General features: G+C 46.1%; 1 protein-coding gene across 1 annotated transcript in view; it reads right to left on the reverse strand.

The window, feature by feature from the left end:
* Fgf9 (fibroblast growth factor 9) overlaps window positions 1-20,272 on the reverse strand; it is a 33,330-nt gene extending 13,058 nt beyond the window's left edge. The window contains exons 1-2 of the mRNA XM_038310559.1: window positions 19,996-20,272; window positions 10,863-10,966 (exon numbers count right to left, since the gene is read on the reverse strand). Coding sequence (XP_038166487.1) covers window positions 10,863-10,966; window positions 19,996-20,272 — 381 coding nt within the window. The remainder of the gene's footprint in view (window positions 1-10,862; window positions 10,967-19,995) is intronic.
* Between the last annotated feature and the right edge of the window lie 367 nt (window positions 20,273-20,639).

The following is a 20,639-nucleotide window of genomic DNA, read 5'->3' on the forward strand; positions in this document are numbered from 1 at the left end:
CCAAGTTCAATGAGAGATCCTGTCTACAAACTAAAATGGAAACCAATAAAGACGACACCAGATGTCAAACTGTGTGTGTGTGTGCATGTGTGTGTGTACATTATTAAACTAACATTCTTAAAAATTGCTGTTTAGAGCATCTTTAAACACTGGTGTTATGGCTGATGTTTAAAGAATAATTTGACTAAGTCTTGAGTCTTAACTTCAGAATTCAACTTTTGATAAACACAAGGTATCTATCATGTCTTCCATGCAGCCAGAAGCATCAAAGGGCACACACACAGTACTGCCATGTGGTTCTTGAGGGACATTAGGGAACAAGTGCTACACATCACAGGCCTTATCTTTTCCCATGGTCAAAACAGTGCTATTGAGTCACTATCATCAGCCCTTGTCATAGGCCTCTGCTCAGGTTAAGAACATTGCCTAGAGCTGAGGAGAGGGTGCCAGAAATGTCCAGATCCTATTGCCATACTCATGAATATCTTGCATATCACCATAGAACCTTCACCTGGCATTGGATGGAGAAAATGACAGAGCCCCACATAGAAGCACCGGATTGAGCTACCAAGGTCCTGATGAGGAGCAAAAGGAGGGAGATCATGAGCAAGGAAGTCAGGACCGTGAGGAGTGCGTTTACCCATTGAGACGGTGGGACAGATCTAACGGGAGACCACCAAGTCCAGTTGGAATGGGACTGATGGAACAGGGGACCAAACCGGGCTCTTTGAATGTGGCTGACGGTGGAGGAAGACTGAGAAACCAAGGACAACGGCGATGAGCATGAACTCTACAGCATGGACGGGCTCACTGTGAGCCTTGTCAGTTTGGTTGCTCACCTTCCTGGACTTCGGGGGAGCTGGGAGGACCTTGGACTTAACATAGTGAAGGGAACCCTGATGGCTCTCTGGCTTGGAGAGGGGCGGAGTGGGGGTATGGGTGGAAGGGAGGGGAGGGAAGGAGGAGGAGGTGGGAAGGAGATGGAAATTTTTAATAAAAAAATAAGAAAAAAAAAGAACATTGCCTAGGAGTTAATGGGCAGTTGACGGTTGCTGGGGCAGCGGGAGTCACTTTCTCCAGGGGTAGAGCCACTGGGAGGAGGCCATGCTCCCGTGAATAGTGTCCCATCCATGTTCATACAACTAACTCTGCTAAACTCGGGAGGTCACGTAAAATATGGGCGTAAGAAAGAGACACGTTGGGGAAGAGAAAGTTCAGGGGAACAAGAGAGGATAATGGGATAAATATGATCAGATATGTTATATGCATGCGTGAAACTGTCAAAGAGGGAATGAATGGATGAATGGATGAATGAATGAATGAATGAATGAACGAATGAACGAATGAATGAATAATAGAACATGACCCCTATTTGCACAGCTGGTGAACAGCAACACTAAGACTTTGGCCTTAGGTTTCCACTCCTCCGGGCTTAGTATCCATATTCTAGATGCTCATAAATGAAAGCAAAGAAAGGCCAGAGTCTCCCAGAAAGCACAGCAAACAGAAATCAGTTTGAACGATATAAACAAGAAAGAAACACTTAGCATAACTGGGCTACAGTGTACGAAACACTAATGTGGAAAGTGAAAGAATGGCAGGAACAGGAAGGAAGGGACGGGGAGACAAGGAGGAAGGTGGGAGAATGAGGAGAAACCCAGAGCTTCCTTCAGGTGGCTGCAGGTGACATGAGGAAGGCCGGTGCCACAGGGCAGCCAGGCAGGCTGCAGTCACCTGGCAATCACATGTGCCACGAGGACAGGCATGTCCTTGGAATGACCTTGGCCAGCCAGTTCTTTGAATACTGGATTGACTTTCCAGCACTTCCTTACAAAGGACACACAATGGATATTTCAGTGAATAATTTTTTCCAAAACTGATTAAGAGAGAATCAACTGCTATCTGGATTTTAAGCATTTATAGAAAGTAAAAAGAGATGACAGCTCTGAGTGTACCCCTTATAGCCAATGCCCTAACCCTGCGGTCCTGGGGAAACCCTGTGGTCCTGGGGAAACCCTCCACAGCAAAGACTCTCAAAAATGCAGGCTTTTTTTTTTCAGTTGGTTGTCACAGTGCCTCTGAGGCACACCAGGCCAACAGGCTGACACATGATGTTTTCTCACAACTTCAAGGTGGTTCCTCCTGGAGGCACAGCAGGGACATGTGGCCCAGCACTTCAGAGGCCGCCCCAGGGCCATGGCTCCCACTTGACTCCAGTGGAGTTAATTTTTTGTGAGGCTTGAAGGTGTTCCCTGGAGGGGCCACAGGATCACACAGAGGCAACATGATGTTGACAGGGAGGACCATCCAAAACGCAACACAGAAGCCTCTGGCACCAGCTGAGATACGCGGAGAGAGGAATCGGGGCGCAGTTGGCAGCTGCTATTTCCAGTTCCTACAGCCAAGTCCCTTAGCCTCTGCTAGGAACGCTTGTTTCTCTCAACCTCCTCTGCCACATTGTCTCCTACAGCTAAACTTCCTCCCACAAAACTGCAAGAGCTCTTACGTCTAACTGTATCAGAACACTTGGTATACCAAATCATAATTCTTCTTGGTCTTGTTAGTTTTGTTTAGTTATTTTGGGGACACACATGTGCTGTAGCATGGGTGTGGGGGTCAGAGAACAACATGTAAGAATTGGTTCTCTCCTGCCCTGTGTGCTCCAGGGATAAAATGCAGTCTGCAAGGCTTGCCAGCAAGTGCCTTTCCCAGCTGACCCATCTCGCCAGCCCATACACTCTTGGTTTACATGTCTGTTTCCTAAGCAAAGCTGTAGGTTCCGCCTATCACCCACACGACAAAGTACAAACATGGCCACACTTGTGATCTGGACTTAGTGTCTGTGAGGCCTCCCAGAACACTGAACCTCTGCTCCTGGGAAATCACGGGAGGTTCCCATGAGCCTCCCGCCACATCACTTCTGTCAGCGACCAACACATGTTACATGTGTTTCTATTTAAGGCACTTACTTAATGTGCACTGTAGCTTCGTGACCACCTGACCCAGCCAACGTCACCAAAATCGAGCCTCAAGGAAGCTGCTCTGAAGCACAGGTTTGCTTCACAGAACATATTGTACACACCCATTAGCACGAGGCAGCTCCTCGGCCCTTGCTAGGGACATTTTATGAGGCAAAATCATCAACGAAAAGGCACAGAATAAAAAAAAAAATGCACAACACTAAACAGATGCCCTGAAGAGAGGCCTGTGGCAGGAAGGCAGGGCTTGACCTTTGACCTCAGCTGGGAACGGAGTATGGAGGAGACTCGCTGCTTTTCCTCCTGCTCTGCACACGCCTGCAAACAAGCATGAAAGTGAGATAAATGTAGATATTTGGGGTTATAAGGAAAATTTAGTAATTATGCCAGTTCCACTGAAGTTGCAGGCATGTGTCAGCAGGATGGGCCGTCAATAATGTTTACTGAGTGTTGAAAGAAAGCCAGAAGGAAGGTAAAAAAGTGCGACCAATGTGTGCAGCCGAGCTTTGCACACCGGTGAATGTGTGTAAGTAAAGAGAAGTGTGTGAATGGAAGAGAGAGTATAGGACGGAGGGAGAGAGGGAGGGAGGGAGGGAGGGAGGGAAGAAAAGAGGGAGAGAGGGACAGAGAGAGGGATGGAGGGATGGAGGGAGGATGTGAGTAGGAGAAGATACACACAGACTGTGAATACAATGTACACTTGCACTTGCACACTTAGTCAACACTACCCAGAAAAGACTCTTGCAGTCAAATACTGTGTCAACTCTTTTAGTTTCAAATGGCTTCTTAGAAATTAAATGCCAGGAATAAAGGGAGGAAGTGCAGGAAGGTAGAGAGAAGGAAGGGATAAGAGAGAAAAGAAAAATATCCAGTAATACACACCTAAGTTTTGTCCTGACCTCCTACAGGCATTTTTCTTGTCATTGTTTACTAAACACAATTCAAACATTTTTTCCAAAGAATGCTGGACTGTATTAGGTATTCTGAACAACTGCACTTCTGTAAACTGTATCAAGTGCAATAATCTGAAGGTGACTGACGTCTACAGAGCCATGTGCACAGGTTCAGTGCAGGTTATGCTAGTTTATATAAGGAGACGAGCATATACAGACACCATTATCTGTGGATGTCATGGAAACAAAGCCTCCACATGGAACAGTGTACTTCATGGGGTTTTGTGGTTTGTTGCTGTTGTTCCTTTTTAAAGAGATGGATCTGTTACTCGGTTCTAGGACAGATGTGACCACAGGGCTCCCTACACTGATCCTATAATACGGAAACATCACGCAACAAATTATCTGGCCCATATGTCTCTATTCAGAATCAACAAGCCCCCAGCTGGAATGTATTCAATTAAAAGAACATGTATGTTCATTGAAATCCATCGTACCTTGGTTACATGTTATACAAATTCTAAAAGCCCAGGGTCTGACTGTATCCCTGTAAATATAACCAAAGACACTAGCAAACACCTGTCTCAACAAGCTTCTGTGATAGGATGTTGTAGGAATTGCCTCTAGGTGCTGGCCTGAGTCCTCATTGCACCTACAAATTCTGGCCCTAAGAGCAAGTGCGGTAGATTCTTGATTTAAGTTTGGTACTTAAAAGAAGTGGCTTGCCCTGGAGATCCTGGATATTCTAAGTGCAATCACCGCATCACCGCCTGATGCTCCAGCACACTAGGTTCCGTGTGTGAGGCTGGAGCAGGCTAAGAAATTGGGTCAGTGAACATTCACTACATGCCAACTGCACACACTGTGCGTGACTGAGCCTCTGGGAAACAGAATGCTGATGGAGAGTCTCTGACTCCAGAATCTTCATCTAGTAAAAGACCAATAAGAATGAAACGTGAGGCCAGATATAAGCCAGAAACGCCAGCATTTCTCAGTCTGGTGCTGTCCCCTGGCTCACAGCTGCACGCCCACACTGTAGCTTCCTACATCAGCAGTTTAGGGAGTGCTACCTTTTCCCCCATGAGAGGCTCAGACACTTCCAGGCGTCTCAGAGCAGACCCATTTTTTTTTCACAGCATTCTATACGAATAGACCCTTTTTACAGTCCGTTATTCCTGAGACTTAAAGCCCCTTCATAATAACCAGATACTTTAGATCAAAGCCCTGAAATACTACCTGAGCCACAGCTTTAGTCTCTTTGAGATAAATAAAAATGACAAGGGAAAACTCATAGTCCTAGTTGTCAAGTTATATGGGGGCACATGTATGCACATGCATGTAATCTAATGGTCTTTCTAAATTTCAATCAGACAGGATTTTCTGATCTCAGATGTTTTATGCCCTAACCTGTCATCCCACCCTTTGCTGAGACTTCTAGCCATCCCTCAAAATCCACTTTAAATGCTGCAATACACATCTCCAAAGTCGTTCTTTAAACGCCCTCTGTGGCTCCAAGACACCTGAGCATTCTTCAATCACAGCAAATCTCACATTGCACCAAGCTATTTACAAAGATGTTTTCTCCTGCCAGATTCTGAGAGCATTTCACAGTTGTGCACTTCATCACAGGACTAGACACCGAGTTGATGTGAATGTCTATGAAAGACACGAGTGGAAGGGACACACATAAATACAGACTTCAGTACAATAGCCGAGAAATAGCCAGAGTGAGAATTATTTAAATTCCCCTTTTAGCTGAATTGCAACACATTAGCAATACAATTTTTTAGATTATTTTCTGGCTTCTAAATTATCATAATAGTATCCTTTCTGTTTTTCTAAGAAGTCTCACCCGCTCATCCTAAAACCAGAGGGGTAGGGTAGAGAGAGAGAGAGGAAAAGGGCAGTTAACCCCCAAATACAAAAGGACATCACTACATGTCACAGTAATTCATTTAACAAAAGTGACTCCTGTTTCCCGACCTCTTCACCTTCCTTCGTGATGACGACTGTCCTTTCAAAGCTTTTCTAACAACATCATCACCTGTTTCTTTTCTTTCCTTCAATCTCCTGGCAATCTGAATAGGTATTTTGGTCATTTCTTATTTCCATGGCCTCAGGGCTCAGAATAACCACCAAACTTAATGGAAACCACAAGAGGGTCCAAAGGGAGCACTCCCTCTCCCTCACTCTCCAGATCTCCCATATGAGGTACGGACCAAAGGGAAAACCCTGCTGCCCAGGGAGATTGCTTCCCAGCTCTGCCCAGTAGAGGAGAAATGATCTTGCTGCATAAACATTTTGTGTGGGGAACGAAAGCATCAGAGGCAAGACAGAGAAGGCCTGGAGAGTACAAACTCCAGGATTCTGGAGGTCCATCTAGAGAGCAAGCCTCAACCCAAGAGTCAAGCTCATGCTCTTCTTCTTAGAGACAAGGCAAACAAGCGCCGGCCTGCTCAGGAGCAGACACAGAACAGGAGCCAGCCATGCCTTCACCTCTAGCTTTGTTCCAACCACAGCTGCATCCCCTTTGGGCTAGACGCACCAGGGCGGCACAGGCACGGCCCAATGAGGCATAGGAGTGAGAGCAGGTTCCTCCGACAGCTAGAATTCCAAGAACATGCTGCCCACACAGGTGGAATTAAAAGATCTACACCTGCACAGCTTGTGAGAGAGTCAGAAACCAATCGTTATGCTACTCGTTTCACTCTGAGAAGCATTTACTGAGCACCTCCTACCTCCAGGGCCACTGCTATGCAATAGGTAACACTAGGAAGTAAAATATGTTTAGGCCCTTTGGATCCTCGAAAGGAAACACACTGAACCATCCTATAAGTTGTCCTGCTGCTTGTGTAATGATGGAATCATAAACTAGTGTTTTTGAGACTCCAAGAACAAAAACAAGACACACAACTAGAATAAGCAGAACTACAATGGGAGCATGAGAAAGGTTTTACACAAAAGGGAATATTTCCACTGGTCCTTAAAGAATGCTATGTCATCAAGATGAGAAGGTGAGCAAAAGGGATCCCAGAAAAGAACTAACTTTCCCACATGCATAAGGGACACTTGATGACACATTTGGGGAACAATGAAGAGATTCAAATGACATGCAGAAATTGATACCAAAGATGGCACCAGAGAGCAAAGTATTCAGAGAAAAGCACAGGAAGCAAAGGCCACAGGCTTCAAGGTAAGCCCAGGGAAGGGATCCTAAGATCAAGGTGTGAAGGTAATTCCACCATCATTGTGGAGAAGGGGTTAATGCTGGGAGGTGCTGAGGCAGGGGAACATTGGAAAGCACTCTGTCCTAAGGGCAGTCTCCAAACCTGAAAATACCTGATCCATGAGATGGTATGTGTCCCTTGCTTTTCCCTCACTGGGATTCATAATTGGGGCTGTCAGCTGACTGTGGCCACAGTGAGGGTGGGTAGAAGTCTACTATTTAGTTTGTTTAGATTTTGGTTGGGGTTCTTGTTGTTTTCAGATAGGGTCTCACTGTGTAGCCCTGTCTAACCTGGAACTGTAAACCTCAAACTCACAGCCCGAGTGCTGGGATTAAAGGTGTGTGCCATCATACCCAGCTAGTGCTTGCTTGGGGTTTGTTTTGGTTGGTTTTGGTTTTTGGTTTAATGTTTTGGTGGACTGTTTGTTTGTTTTTAATAAAAATACAACTCAATAACACGACCTGTCTATGTAGACCAGGTGGGTCTCCAAGTTGCAACAACCTTCTTGCCTCGCCCTTCTGAGGGCTGGGATTATCGGCATCTGCTACCACATCCAACAAACCTACTTCTAACCACTTACTGTATGTTTGCAAGAAGCCCTAGAGGAGGCAGCTGGGATTGACAAAGCTTTCCCAGTTGGGCTCAATTTCCTGCAATATTGTCCTATTCAGGGTACTTCGCACCCTGTTCCAGGCTTTGTACTAGCACTAGGGTGCATGCAGGCAAGGAGACAACCACAGTGAGAGAGAATGACTCCAGAAGTCACTGAAACACCCAGATGAAAACTCAAGCCAGAGCAAAATCCTGCAGGCAACATTGTTGAACACGGAGTTAGATGTGTTCCTCCTTCTCAGCCAATAAACCTCAGGAGCATCAATCACACTGGCCAAGGCATCTGACAGTCTAGTCATTGGTCAGCTGGGGAGGACATTCCAGAGGGGCATACAAGGCAATCCTTGGAGCAAGGATCAAATGGTACAGCCTAGACATGAACTAATTCATTCATTACATTCTGCAGAAACACTTACTTGGATGCATATTTTATGTTAGGGTATATATAAACTATAACTTCTATATATAACCTAAAATAATTTAAAATTCATATCTTGAGATGAGTACACGTTGAAGGAAAAGCTACCTTTTTAGGTAGGAATGTGTTCTCAGAGAAGTTTGGAGACCGTTGTGATAACACAGTACCCACCAGGGATTGTGTTTCATGCCTATAATCTCAGTGCAGGAAGACACTGCAGGACTGCCATGTGTTCAAGGCTATCCTGGACTACATAATGAGACCCTGTCTCCAAATAAACAAATAATAATAAAGAAAGACATAAACCTATAGTTCCTTCAACCCATTTAAGGGCAGAATTTCCCTTCTATATACAACAAAAAAAATGCACTGTATTATATTCAACTGGGATTGACTTAATTCTAGTGGCATGTCAAAAATGAAAAAAAAATAATAGCATGTCAAATGAAGAATGTCATTTTGCAACTTTTTATTTTAAAACTTTTTATATTTATATATTACATATATATCTTTGCACTTAAAAGTACTAACAAAACTTATTTAGAAAATAAGCAATTTTACCTATACCAAGAGCTGAATTTCAAAAGCTAAATTAAATTCTATACCTAACAAACACTTAAATAATTTATTTTCTTTTTCGAGAAGCACTTCTAAAAAGTATTAAAAATATCTAAACCAATTAACCTGTAGTGGGAAATTCTTCCAAAATTGAAAAATCACATCCTATGATATTAAAAAAATGGGTTATCAGCAGCCAAGATATAGAACGAGCCTCATCAACATACGTATGGACAGAGCAAATGAGGCATGTATTCACAATGGAGTCTTATTTAGCTATAAAGAAGCATTGATGTGTCATTTGCAGAAAGACAGATAGATCTGAAAATCATGCTAAACTAAATAAGACAAACTTAGACAAAGAACATATTTTCTCAGATGCAGAACATAGAGTCATGTGTGTGTATGCATATATGTGTGTACATGTGTTATGTGAGTGCATGTGTGTATATATTGTATACATGCATGCATGCATGTATGTATGTGTGCTGTGTGCATGCTTGCATGTGTGCGTGTTTGTATATGCATGTGTATGTGTACATGTGTATGTGTTGTGTGCATGCTTGTATGGGCACGAGTATATGTGTGTGTGCTCACGTGTGTGTACATGATATATCTCATGAAGCTGAAGAGATCTAAAGGGAAAGAGACAAAAAGAGATAATGCAGAGGAAAAAAGACAAGTAGCTCATGTGTTCTCTTACATACAGAATCTAGATTTAGCAGTATTTATCATACACACCTGTGTGGACAGGAGACCTATGTAAGGGAAGACAGGGATTGAGAAGGAAGGGGAAAGACAAGGGTAATGAAGGGGACATAAGCAAAGTTTAACACACATGAAAATATAATAAGGAAACGTTCTTTTGTACACTAAAAAATAATTCTAAAAACGTTTAAATGCGTAATATATTCAAATCATACAGGACATAATAATCTTGTCATTTGTAACACTGGGGTGAAACTTTGCACTATATGTGGGTATACATATTTGAAAAACAGGGTATGGGGCTAGAGAAATGGCTGGGCAGTTAAGAGCACTTGCTGGTTCACAACTATCTGTAACTCCAGTTCCAGAGGATCTGATGCCCTTTTCAAATCTCTGAAGTCACTGCATACACACGGTGTACATACATACATGCAGACAAAACATTTATACAAAAAGTAAAAAAAAAATCTAAAAGACAAAGCTAGGATACGGACAATAAAGAAGTGTATCTAGGGAAAGGATGTCTTTCAATGCAACTGAGAATCTCAGAACTCTTCCTCTTCTGGGTTTCCTTTAAATCTCAACTTCTTGTAAGCATCAATCCAAGTTTTCATAGCTCAAGTAACTTGGATTAAATGATCACTTGGCCACCAAAAACTACAATGAAAAACTCAAGGTTATTTTGTTCAAAACATTCCTGTTGAACTTAGCTCCACACAGCAACTATAGTCCATCCGCCATGTTCCCATGTTCAGGAAAAGCTAAACCCCGACTGTGTTCCATGCACTGTGATGGGCTCCTATGCTGGAACTGAAGAGATGCAAGAGGGTAAAACCAACCAGCTTCCTGTGGTGCAGAACCAGGGACAGCTAGACCCCAGGACCAGGTCCAGTTCCCATCAACTGGCAAATTACAGCAAATGCTCCATCACCATCAGGACCTTCCAAGTTAGTAAGGATGGAAAGCGAGACTAGAGAGAAAGGAATTCATAACACTTGCAAATAAACCACAATGCTGCTGGATCCTATTCGCACACAAGACTGTCCGACAATAATTTCCACCTCCATCTCTCCTGCATAATGAAAATCTTATGTTATTCAGAGAGAGGGTTTAGACTCTCACTGCATGGCCTATTTCTAGTTTTAATTACAATGCTTGGCAAAGCTTGGGGACCATTTCAATTCATTTCAAAAATAGCTCCCCATTCAATACAAGACGATGGATTTTTCACACTTGTGAATCTTTATTTGCTTGATAATGAAGGTGGCTTGGCATATAAATAAAGCATTTTCTTGGCAAATTTGGTCTGGTAAAGATGCGGGATTGCAATGAAAGAGCGTGCCTCAGAGATTGAAAAGCTCCCATTTGACGTCCAGACTCAGTTTCTCTTCTTGGTCAACCTAGCAGACATACAGCTCAAATCGAAGGTGGGGACATGGGGACTAACAAAGTGTGGGCTGCCACTTACTGATCCGTACAGCTCTCCCTTCTCATTCATGCCGAGGTAGAGTCCACTGTCCACGCCACGAATGCTGACCAGGCCAACTGCTATACTGATAAATTCCAGAATGCCTGCGAGAACAAGAGCAGACGGAGAAGAGTTAGAGCCCAGAGTATGTCCCCAGAGCCACAGCATTCCCAGGGGCTCCAGAGAGGAAACTGGGCCCGGCTTCCGAGTTGGAGCATTTCATACAAGTTAAGACTTGTATGAGATGTTCCAACTAAATGCTGTCTTATCATCTTCAGACACTAAATTATCATACTGGGACATGACTTACATAATAACTAATACAGCTTAAGAATTTTAGAACTCATAACTATATAAACATTGCAAATGATAAGTCTAATGAAACCAATATAATGAGCTAAGAGTGTATTTGGAGAGGGAAATGATATATTTCCATTTTACATATGTAAAATTAAGTATTTATGTATGGTTATCTCGCATTTGTACTTACCATCCTCTGGGACTGGGAGAAAGAAACACATGCAATATGAATATTGTATATATAAGTGTGTGTATGTTAATATGTAAATGTATATGTATATGTGCACAAATAACTTTTAAAAATTCTATTGTCTTATGTATCTAAAGCTAATAGTGTGGAATGCTAATTAAAGCTTTCATTGCATTGCAGAGAATGATCTAGCTCTCAATTGTATAACTTTATTGAGCTCCATTTGAAAAACTAAGGTACCATACAGACACACACACCCCTAAAATATTTGGGCTTCAACAGAGTATTGATTCTTTTTCTGTTATTATCTAAACCTCAAAGAAATAGTTAAACAATTAAAATAGCCTAATATTCTGGAAGGGAAAATGTTGGTTTAAAAAAATGCTCCTGATTAAAATAGGCACGGAATACTCTATCCCCAAAGTAAATCAATATAATGATCTTGTTCACTTCCTTCTTTTGCCTTGCTTACCTCACTAAAAATAACAGCACCTAAGCTGGGCATCAGTCCAGAATTTTATGACCACACATCAGCAGCTTCAGTCTCCCTGAGTCTACTGTTGCTTTAAGATGCTCATCCCACAGGATACACAGATGCTGCTAATCATCTCTGTACTTGGCCACGCTCCCACTTCGGTTATAAATTAAAGTAGTACACTTTTTGTAGGTCTTATATCAGTGCACACCAAATAATGAGCTCTTATTTCGAAAATATCTTAAATTATTGACAAAGTATACTTATATCTAAGAATGTAAAAGGAGGGGGGAAAGTCTATGAAAACAGTAATTTGTGTGTGTGTGTGTGTGTGTGTGTGTGTGTGTGTGTGTGTGTTTAGCACGCGCGCTAAAATGAGTCTCCATATATATAGGAAAGAGAAAGAAAAAGAGCGTGTGTGTCTGTGTGTGTGTGTGTGTGTGTGTGTGCTAAAGTCAGTCTCCTGTGACTAATGAAAAAGCACTTATATGGATTTTTAAGCAATTAATTTTCCATCTCTTACGGACTGGACCGGGCTGCCATCAAGTGCAGACTCTGAATCCATGAATCTAATAAAGTAAAGGATTAAGTCCATAGGAAACTCAGTTGCAAGGGGTCACCCACCCTCACTGATACAGTCTCACTCAATTCCTGCACACTCATGAAATGTGACACAGACCCTCACGTTTATGGCTTACAGATTATGTGCCCACATACAAAAACTTACTCTAAAGTGAGATCAGGAATGGTAAAGAGGAAAATTACAGATTACATCTGAACTACTAACCTGTAACTTTCCTGGATCATCCACCTGACACAGCCAATGTGACTAGACTTCCCTCCTTCACAGAGCAAATGAGAAGATCAAAGAGGCCATTTCTCCTCAGGGTTCAATGCATAGGAGATACACTTCCTTTTTGATGCAGTCATTTTCCTTCACGGTACCATTCCTAAAACCCTTATGACTCAAAACAATTAGACCTGGAACACTTTATAGCTATTAGGGGCCACCTATACAAGACTCTCCTCTTTGTACCAAGAAAGTACGCCCTAAGGAAGGTCATGGAAATCCCGAAATCAGCATAAGAATTTACTTTGTTGTCAACTTTCACTATAAAATGAAAAGCAGGAAACATCTCATTCACCTTGAAGTCTGTGCAGTTTAATTTTTACCAGGTCAATGAGGACAGGGTTAGCCATAAAACTAAAATCCATTCATGTCCTCTGAGAGGCCACGTGATGCTCCACTTCCTCAACACACAAGGCAGCTCTGAGAATGAATAACCCACCCACAGTTCTACCTGATCCGACAGAGAATACCATTTCACAAAACTACCTGACTGGCTGGTCCGAAGAATAGCAGAAGTAACAGCAATGGCCACAAGGAATGTGCTTAAGCACGAGAGGCCTTCTCTCCTCCAGTCTGTAGGACAATCCTAGGCACTGCAATGTCTTCAGCCACAGTGTTTAATAGGGCAACTGAAATTTCAATCATCCAAGTCAATCAGAATGTAAGGCCTGCTTCCTTGAATACCCCACACACTGCACAGTAGGCACTAACTTTTTGGGTTTCCTATCTGCAATTTCTTGCCATTTCGTACACTTAACTTCTGAGACTTTGTTATATAATATGGGAAGAAGAGTATTAATATATTTATCTTGTTTTTTCTAATTATTAGGAAAATGTCTAAAATCCATATATAATCACTTATTCCATCAATGAGCTATTATGGAGCAACTATTAACCAAGCACCATACCACTGATTAAATATAAAAATATGACAGAAATATACAACCTAGGCCCAGCCTCCTGCTCAGTAGTAGCCCTTTGTTATCTGTGGAGAGACATTCCTTCAATGCCTGAAGCCACAGCACCCCAAGCCCTATTCATACTGTCTTTTAATGTACATATCCACTCATGACAAATTTAATTTGCAAATTTGGCCCCCTAAGAGTTTAATAACTAATAATGAACTAAAACTAGTACAGGATAGTTTAAATACAAAGTGTTTGAAAGTTTTGAATTATTTCTGGAATATTCCATTTAACATTTTCAGGCATGGTAAAAAGTGAAGCTAACAGGGGAAGGGGCTACTAGAACAGGAAGGACAAACAAACAGAACTATGATACACTGTGGCACACACAGCGGGAGGCAGATGTGTAAAACAGATGCATCTGCAGACCAGTGGTTTGTTTAGTTACAGAAAAGCAAGTCGGGGGGGCACATTAAAAAAAAGTCTGAAATGAATCTGGGGAGCTCTCCTAGCAAGAAGCAGCAGGACACAGTGACCCCAGGTGAGAATATTTCATCACCTCAAACCATTATCCAAATCCCTGAAGTTCCTTCAGAGTAGGGAACAAAAAAAAAAAAAAAAAAAAAAATTCCAGATTTTTATGAGGTCTTCCCCATGACCCAAGGGCAAGCAAAACATCCAGATATGTGAGTCACAGCCCTTCTCCCACACCCAGAAAATGCCAGCGTGGTCAGGTCAGGGAGACCCGGCAAGACAGTGGCCAGATACCACCCTGTGCAGGCTAGGAGGCTCTTTATCTTTCCTGGTACCACCTTGTCCACGGTGAACTCTACAACCTCCACCAGAGCAACCAAGCCCTCAGTGGCCAGAGCTGGTTCCTCCAACTGTCTTCCTGGAGGACCGAAAATTCCTGACACTCATCTGTTAACCTGTGCAGAGCTGAGGGAGCAACCTGGACAGCACTGAAGAGAGTGACAGCCCAGAAGGACACTGTCCCACAGACAGGATGTCTCATGACCAAAGGAAGAGGAAAGGGAGGGAATAGAAACAAGGCAAGAAGCAAAGAGAATAATGGTTGGCCTAAAGCTGGCATTGCCACCCATCTCTCCTAGGACACACAACCTAGATAACATGGGCTCAGAAAGGCCACAGTGGGGAGTGGTAACGAGCTGGCAGGTAGACTAGTGACATTTGTCTCTCTTCCATCACAGACAACCCTTCCTATCAGGACCCACTGGGAGCCTCATGGAGACTGCTGAGACCAAGGATCACCGGGCTCCTTCCCAGTCTCACCGACGACTAGTGATCCAAGTGTCTAGTTCTGTTCAATTGTTTCACTAACCCCAGGTTAGTCCACCCTCCCAGAGTCTGGACGCTTTTCTGTGCCTCACCTCTAGAGCCAGCCGTAGGAAATGAGAGAGCTGGCAGACAGACACTGCGGCGCCTCCCCCTGTGCCCTCTTCAGACCAAACGGCAAAAGCCGAAGAAGCCAGTATTTGTCAGCTTCGTTGAACGCCGTGACAAGATGATAAAGTCCTTTCACCACACAATTTGGCTGCAGGACATAGAGACACCAATCTCAAACTAACCAGGAAACTTCCTCTCTGCTGGATAATTTTCACAGCGCCAGAAAGGGCTACGCAGACCGTTGGAGAAGAGCTATAATTGGTATCCCTCTGCATGCTGCAGTACACGCTGGGTCTCCACCGGGTAAGATGTGCCCGCTGGTAATATAGTGGTATGACTGTTAGGTGGGTAACCAACCACTTTCTGATTGGATTTGAGGCATGATCCATAGCACAGTGTTCAGACCTGGCACTGTAAATCAGCTCAAAAGCCTGTGGCTGCTGATCTCACGGGCCCTAGTGCAGAATCTGCCGTCGTGACTTTGCTAAACCATCATGTTACCTTCTAAATATTTGTCAAGCTGCCTTCTAAATATTTATACTCAAAGGTCTATGCTTCTCTCAACTTTGTTTTCTAACCAAAGCTGCTTTTTGCAATGGGCAGCTGTTAATGCAGAGACTCCTAAATTAGTTCAAGTGCTTAGAATACGGGACAGTGAGTCCTCAGCCCTAACTGGGACATCTGTATCACCGCCACCAGCCCTAGGCTCAGAGAAGGCCTGGGAAGAAAGGGTAGGAAGAATATAAGAGCCAGAAGACAGGGAGGAACGCCCTGAGTGCTGTCTTCTAGACCTGCCACGCTGCGGTGACCTCTCCACAGCTCTGGTTCCCTGCACAAGACTGGCACAAGATCAAACCAGTCAGCATTCCAGCATGGATGGGAGGGGGGCTAATGCGCTCCCACCCATAGTGGAGGAGCCTCTGGCAGCAGCTGACAGCTACTAGTGGAGGAGAGCCATTTTTCCTTGGGGGTGTGGCTACTGGTAGGTTGCCCATGCTCCGGTAGATAGCCCCACACCCATGTGCGTATATGGGCTGTTCTGACTGGACTCACAAGGATAAGAGGAGTTAGCAGCAGCCATGAAGTTAGGGGACCTGTTCGAGGTGTCCAGGTGCAATTGGAGGGGGGAATAAAGAGCAGATAAGATCAAGATTCTTTGTATACATATATGCAAAAACCCTACAAGTTAAGTTTTTAACTTCATTTTATTAATTTTTTAAAAAATCACATCATTATCTGTCCTCATCTAGTTCCACTACCATCTGACTTGACTCCTGCCCCTAGAATGGCTTATCAGCAGGGGTATCCATCTCGGGTTCTGATGACCTTTAGAGTCACCACTCCCAAGCCGGGAGGTAGGCCTGCTTCAGCAGGCCCAGAGTTCACTTTTTTTCCTTTGCCTACTTAATTTTTGCTCATTGTCTAGCAAGACCAGAACGCCCTTCCAAGTGAAAAACACACTCTTGCTTTCCAGTCCATCCCTCAGAGACACGACCCCCAGCTGCCCTTCTCCCAACTCCCATCACTCCCAAGGAAAAACAAAGGACTCCGCAAAGTCCCACCTTCAATTCCCTGGCCCGGCTGCAGCCCCTGCCGCGCTGAGACTCCCTCACCCTCACATCCCTTACACCACCGAGGCCACGTCCCCACCGAGCTTGCCAGCAGCTGCCGTCACCTGCGGCGGCCCGGGGGCGGCTGAAAGCGTTCGCCCAGCACGTTTCCTTTTGCCGTTCCCTTCCAGGTAGAAAAATGCACCTTCTATTTTAATCGAGGTGTAAACCCACCCCACCTACAGCTACTCTGAAACCCAGGGAGAAGATGAAGTCCCCTGGGAGGAGCCAAGGAGGCGCCGAGGCCTCGGCTGCGGGGAGGGAGTGGAAGGTGAAGCCGGGGTGGTGCGGACGCCAGGTGCGCCCCGCAGCCCCTCCGCCCAGCCCGGGCCCGCGCCGCCGGGTCCTAGCGCCGAGTCGACTCCCAGCGGGCGGGGCTGGGGAGGCAGGGCGCGGAGGCTCCCGGCACACGCACAGCGCTGCAGAGGTTGCTAATATTGGGACCTGCCGCAGCAGCAGCAGCGGGAGACCGCGGCACTGCTGTCACCCCGGGGGCCCGCTTCTCACTGCAACCGGATGAAAGACTTAAATAACCCTCCTTCCCCACCCCCACTGCGCACAACCGCCCACTCAGCTTCATCCAAACCAGGGTGAGTGGCACCGCCAAGAGCCAGGCGCGCCCTTCCCCCCCACCCCTCTCGCGGCAGACACCCGGCAGACCTGTAATACCCGCACCCGGGGTCCCCAGCAAGGACCGGGTCTTCCGCTTGTCTGCTATCAACACCCTCTCACAGGCTCACGCGTACACACACACACACACACACACACACACAGTGCGGAACCAGAAAGTAGAGATGTCACTTCCTTGGCGACACCTTCTCCAACCTCTAGGATCGAGGCGGGGTGAGGAGCTGGGGCTTTTTGTTTGATAGTCTAGGTTCTGCCGGTACCTGCAGTCCTTGTCCGCTGACCCCTGAACGCGCGCGCTCCCTGGCCCTGCATCTTAGCACAGATATCTGATGTCTCAAGTGCGCGTGGCAAACGTCCTATCTTAAAGGTGACTGCATTTTTAAAAAAGAAAGAAAGAACGCCGTTGGGGGAAGGTACGTGGAGAGGCCTGGAAAGTAAGGGCCATCCATTGACCTGGGCCCAGTTGTGGAGCGCCCAGGGTTGGGACCGGGAAATTCACACAATGAAGGTGGCCCTGGCTGGCCGCAGCGCCTCTGCAGCCGTGCGCTCCGAGAGCAGCCGGCCTTCTGCTACTGCGAGGCCAGCTCCAAGGCCCTTCCAGGGGCAGCAGTTAACAATAGCATGCCACCCCCTGCACCGCCTGCGCAGCCCTTTGTCACCTCCACCCCCACCCCTTCCCCTGCGGCGGTGGCCTCGCCAGGCCGGGAGCCCCCGACCCACCTCCCTGGCCCAGCGAAGCCCCACGACTCTCCCAAACCCCGCTGCACGCTCCAGAAAGAAGTGGGGAGGGACCCTGCGTAAGACCACGAAGCTCAGTTCCGACCTCTAGTCTGTCCTCAGCCCCGCCACCAACTCTCCGGCTGCGGTGCGCGCCTCCGGCGGTTCCCATACCGCACACCACCACTGCGCTGCCTCGGGCGGCGGCTGTCAGCGCCACCAGACCCGCACTCTCACACAAAGAGAAAGCTACAAGACTTAACACGGGCAAAAAGGAAAAATCGGACACCCTTCACGCGGCCAGAAGGTTGTCGGCCCCTGTCCTCCCTCCCCCTAGCCCGGAGCGGTCCCCGCAGCACCGAGGGTCGCACTGGAGCAGGGTGGAAAGGGAGTTAAAACCCGAGCGTGCTTAGGACCGCGCGGAGCGAAAGCAACGCGGGGCCGGGGGCTGAGCCCGCACCTGCCAGCCCAGAGCGCGGGAGGACCCGACTCCCGCTGCCCGGAGCTTCAGGCGGACAGCCCGGCGCCCCGGGACACTCAATCCCCGCCACTACCCGCCTCCTGTCTTGCTCCGAAAGCTGGGCTCGGTAGCAACCTAAATTTAAGGTGGCCAGCAAGACAAGCAAGCACTCTAGCAAAGTTTAGTCTTCCCTCCGCGACAGTCAGCAGCGGTGAGAAGATAGTTAGGTTTCAAAGGAATAATCGCGGAGACAGCTACACTTGGTTTTTAATCAGGGAGGGGACGCAAGTCAGCTGGAGAAATTGACTAGGTTCAGTTTTGAGCCCAGCCTCAGTAGTGAGCTAAGGGGAAAACCCTGGGCCTCGAGAATCTAAACTATACCTCCAGGCCTGAACCCTCATCACCTTGGGGCAACATCCACAGTCCACAAAGCTAAACACGTAGTTTAGACTGAGTCCAACATCTGGCATTAAAGCATGAGGAAGAAAAATCACCACAGGACTTGGTTTTACGACCTAGTCTAAGTGTCGTCAGGTGGGTTCACTCAGGAGTTAACTCTTTCCAACAGTCTGGTTGCCCAAACTGTCGATTATTTTTTTGTAAGTAAGTAAGGGGGAAACCTAGTTCCACACACCCCGCCCCCCTCCCCATCCCCAGGCAGAACTGTGCTCGCTGACTTAGCACCGCACTGCTGAAGGTGCCCTGCTAGGCACGTGTGTGCAGGCATGAAAGTGGGCAGAGTCCCCACCTGAGTCTGCAGCCTTCGCTGCTGAGTCACAAGTACTCTGCTCCGAGCAGGAAATCTTCGGAATGGCCTTTTCAAATGAGCCTGCAGCTTTTGCAAGCGCACGCAAACACTCACACCAGAAAGCCACTCGGGAAACCCATACAAGGTTGCACACTGTGGAAATTAAAAGACCGAGGTCGAGAGTCGACGGCTGGAAGATCCAGCACCCCTAATGGAATTTCGGCCCCTTCCCAGGTCATTTTCCCCAGGAGCTCCTGCCCTGGATGCTTCAGGTATAAAACACGACTTTACTGTTCCCCACAGAACAGCCAGCAATCTTTCAGACTGGCCCCAGGAAAAAAACAACATGCTTAATTTACAATTCGAGCAGAATACTTATTAGAGGAAAAGGGAAGGGGGAAAACTTAATCAGAGCAAGATACCGACTACCTACAGCGAACTGGGTGCATTTTGAAGTTCTTAGTGATTGAAGCTTAAAACTCGTGGAATAGATCCATTAAAAAGAAACTTCTTAAACCTGATCTTTTCACGTATCTGATAAAACAAAACTTGGGATTCGGGTTATATTAATAACTCATCCCTCCCCCCCCCGTTAAAAAAAAAAAAGAAGAAAGGCCTTTCAGTGTAGACTCGCACCAGTGCCAGCCACAGATCTGCAATTCCGGAGGCTTTTTCCCTCCCTGGGCTGGCAAGACACGCACAGAGACCGGGCGGGGGGGGGAGGGGGGCAAGAATATGAGACTATATCCCTTCCAGCATCCCCGCCTAGCCACCGCCTTCCTAGTAGTTAACAATCTGAAATGTCACCGCGTGGACACGGAAGGGTTAAAGGCATACCTACCGAATCGGCTGTGGTCTTTCCTGGTTCCCTGGATAGTACCGTTGGGGAAGATTTCTAAGTGAAATCCAGTCCTGCAGTACAGCTGCCTCCGCCTGAGAATCCCTTTTAAATGATCCAAGTCCGTGACTGCGGGTCCCCGGGGCAGCCCCCCTGCTTCAGACTGACCCAGGTGGTCACTTAGCAACACCGGACTGTCCACCGGCAACACCGGTACGTTCCCGAACGGTACCGCGTCCTGCACACCGAAATAGCTCCCAACTTCACCTAAGGGAGCCATCAGAGGACTCGGCTTTTAAGCACAAGAATAAACAATAATGATCGTATCAACCAGGAGACACTAGGCGAGGTATATCCAACTCCCCTCCCTTGCCGTAGTTGCAGAGAGAGAGGGAAAAAGGGATTCTTTTCTTCAATCCATCCAATGCATAAATAAAAGTAATCTGCTGTTTTTCTGGCACAGGTTCAAGGTCAAACCACTGATAGTCTAAGAAGCCACCACTTTATACTCACACACTGACACTGATCAACACAGCTATGCATCGCTACATATGGAGCCTCGGCTCTCAGCAGGCAGAAAGGTCTTCACCCCATCCGACCGTAATAAGGGAAAAAAATCCGTAGTTTCTCCATTTGCTTAGAGATCA

Source organism: Arvicola amphibius, chromosome 13 (assembly GCF_903992535.2).
Source record: "Arvicola amphibius chromosome 13, mArvAmp1.2, whole genome shotgun sequence".
Taxonomy (NCBI): domain Eukaryota; kingdom Metazoa; phylum Chordata; class Mammalia; order Rodentia; family Cricetidae; genus Arvicola; species Arvicola amphibius.